Source organism: Pyxicephalus adspersus, chromosome 7 (assembly GCF_032062135.1).
Source record: "Pyxicephalus adspersus chromosome 7, UCB_Pads_2.0, whole genome shotgun sequence".
Classification (NCBI taxonomy): Eukaryota; Metazoa; Chordata; class Amphibia; order Anura; family Pyxicephalidae; genus Pyxicephalus; species Pyxicephalus adspersus.
The window spans coordinates 7,961,179-7,963,701 of record NC_092864.1 but is presented as its reverse complement, the minus strand read 5'-3'; the positions used below and the strand labels follow the sequence as shown (position 1 = coordinate 7,963,701).

Sequence of the window (2,523 nt, the reverse complement as noted above, 5' to 3'; positions counted from 1 at the left end):
AGAGATCAAAGTTAGAGTGGTATATCGATTCTGGTGTTCCGAGGCATTAGAGCTAAGAAAGTTAATGTGTATGTATATAATTCAGTCAACACTCCTTTTTGGTAGTAATAGTTACTTACTCAAGGAAGGTCACTATACTTCCAGCAGCCAGCCTTCACAAGGGCTTTAAAGAAGGGGAGATTCCTGCAACTTCATGGCCTAGGGCTAGGATGAAAGAAATCTTGCGTCACTTTTCACATAAGGTTTAAGCTATGAAGAACTGAAATACATGTCAGAGAGTGTCAGAAACATGTAACATGCCCCAGTTCACACCACTGAACATAGATGCAAGGTCAATAGTTATTATACCATTGGGTTGTTAATGGGTTGCTAAAAAAATCTCCTGTTTACAGAATACTGGAGTATGAAACGCCATCTAAAAAAAGTAAATCAGTCTGTTTAGGCACGGCAGGGTACATCTAGACAGCCAAAGGTCATTTGCTACTATAGATTGCACAAAACATACAAAAGGGAATTTAGGAAAATGATCCCATCTTTATCTTTTTCTTTATAGAGTACACAAAGCAGCTTACACTTGCTCTATCCCTTGAGGTACCTACACTCCTACCATACTAAGGCCAGTTTGGGTGTAAATCAATATATTTTTGTATGTTTCCGGTAACCTCTAGCAAAACTATACAAAATGCTATTGTATAATTTAAAACAATAGTTGAAGATTAAAAGCTTGCCTTCAGAAACAATCACCTTATGGCCAATCATACAGTAATGAAGGAATTCCAATTTTTAACCTTTTCCAAAAGAGCAGAAGATAATCTGCCTATTTTCAGTATATTCTTCATCATCTATCTTATCGGCATTTTAGCCAATTCAGCCATAATTGCTGTGGTTTCCTTGGATCACCAACTACACACACCAATGTACATATTCCTTTGCAATTTGTCATTTGTGGATACTTGCTATACAACAATCACCATTCCTAAACTTTTGGACATGTTACTCTCTAGTAATAACACAATGACTTTCATTCAATGCTTTACTCAGATGTGTTTTTTTTGGATGACGGGTGGAATTGAAGATATCCTTTTATTCACAATGGCCTATGATCGTTACGTTGCCATTTGCAATCCTTTACACTATCACCAAATATTTAGCAAGGTAAATTTAATGAGACTCATTGCTGCCATTTGGGTTTTTGGATTCCTGAATTCATTATTTGTAACAATATCAGCTTCCTATATGTCCTTCTGCAATACTACTACAGTCCCTCAGTTCTTCTGCGATGCCAAAGCCCTGACCACGATCTCCTGCACCATCGCAGAAGTGTTTTATGTAGCCATCTGCCTGGAACTGCTCTTGTTTGGAGTTTGTCCATTTCTCTGCAGCTTGATGTCCTACCTAAAAATAATTGGTGTAATATTTAAGATAAACTCAAAAGAAGGAAGAATGAAAGCTTTCTCCACCTGCTCGTCCCACCTCAGTGTTCTACTTATTTATTTTGGCACTGGTCTGCCTGTGTACCTAAAGCCGCCTTCGGATCATGTGGATGTTCTAGATGAAATCTTCAGTGTGTTTTACACCACAGTGACACCTGTATTAAATCCTCTGATATACAGCTTGAGAAATAAAGAAGTGAAAATGGCCCTGTTTAAATTATTCAAAATAAAAAGCTAAAAGTACTGAATTGAGTTCAGTTCAAGATGTTTAGGCTGTTCACTTAACAGAGTGAATTATTACTCTGCAAAGTATCATTCATTTAGCTAAGTACATGCAATGAAAATTCATCTTGGAAAGAAATATTATTCAGATACAAGGGAAAAAAAAACATGATTTTTGCTTGAACATGATCGGATGGCTAACGCCAGCAGACGTTGACCCCGTATTACTGAGATCCGATGGCGAGGACTAAACTTTTATTCTACATTATACTAATTCATTTAATCTAGTCTGCTGGCAAAAGCGAGGTTTTGCCTACCAGAGTGTTCAGGCACTTATCACCAGGCGGACCCTCGGGTAAGGCATAAGGCATCTTAAGCATTTAAACCAAGGGTGTCAAAATCAATTACACAGAGGGCCAAAATTAAAAACATAAAGTCGGGGGCCAAACTTGAAATTTATTGAAAAAATTGAGGAAGTTTACTACTTTATCCATAACTAACAAAAACAAACCCCTCTACACATACTTTAGGGTTGAAAAGACTAATCTATGCAGGCTGGGTGTTGTTCATCCCCTCACATCACAAGTTTGTCTGACACTAAATATTACACTATGCAGTCTCTAATGGATTGAAACAAACACAATGCCCCTGGGAGTCAGGCACCATGTGATCATTGCCTAGGTTTTGTGTCAAATAATGGGTGTACAGGAATAATGTCTATGTATTGAAAATGATGATGTGAGGTGGTAAGAAGGGCAGGCCAGATGTAGTTAATTTTCAAAATTCTTTGGGGGGGCCAAAAAAAAAAGACCTTTTTGTCAGATTTGTAAACAGGCCAGATTTGTAAACAGCTGAAATCAGGTAACTC

At 37.7% G+C, this 2,523-nt stretch overlaps 1 protein-coding gene across 1 annotated transcript; it reads left to right on the top strand.

Annotated features, from left to right (window-relative positions):
• Positions 1-765: 765 nt before the first annotated feature.
• LOC140334722 (olfactory receptor 1G1-like) lies at positions 766-1,671 on the top strand. Its single transcript, XM_072416961.1, has one exon. The coding sequence runs from the start codon at positions 766-768 to the stop codon at positions 1,669-1,671; it is 906 nt and encodes a 301-aa protein (XP_072273062.1).
• Positions 1,672-2,523: the final 852 nt, after the last annotated feature.

Bases quoted from the DNA above. Each gene is read 5' to 3' on its own strand.
- LOC140334722 (XM_072416961.1), top strand. From the start codon at position 766: ATGAAGGAATTCCAATTTTTAACCTTTTCCAAAAGAGCAGAAGATAAT.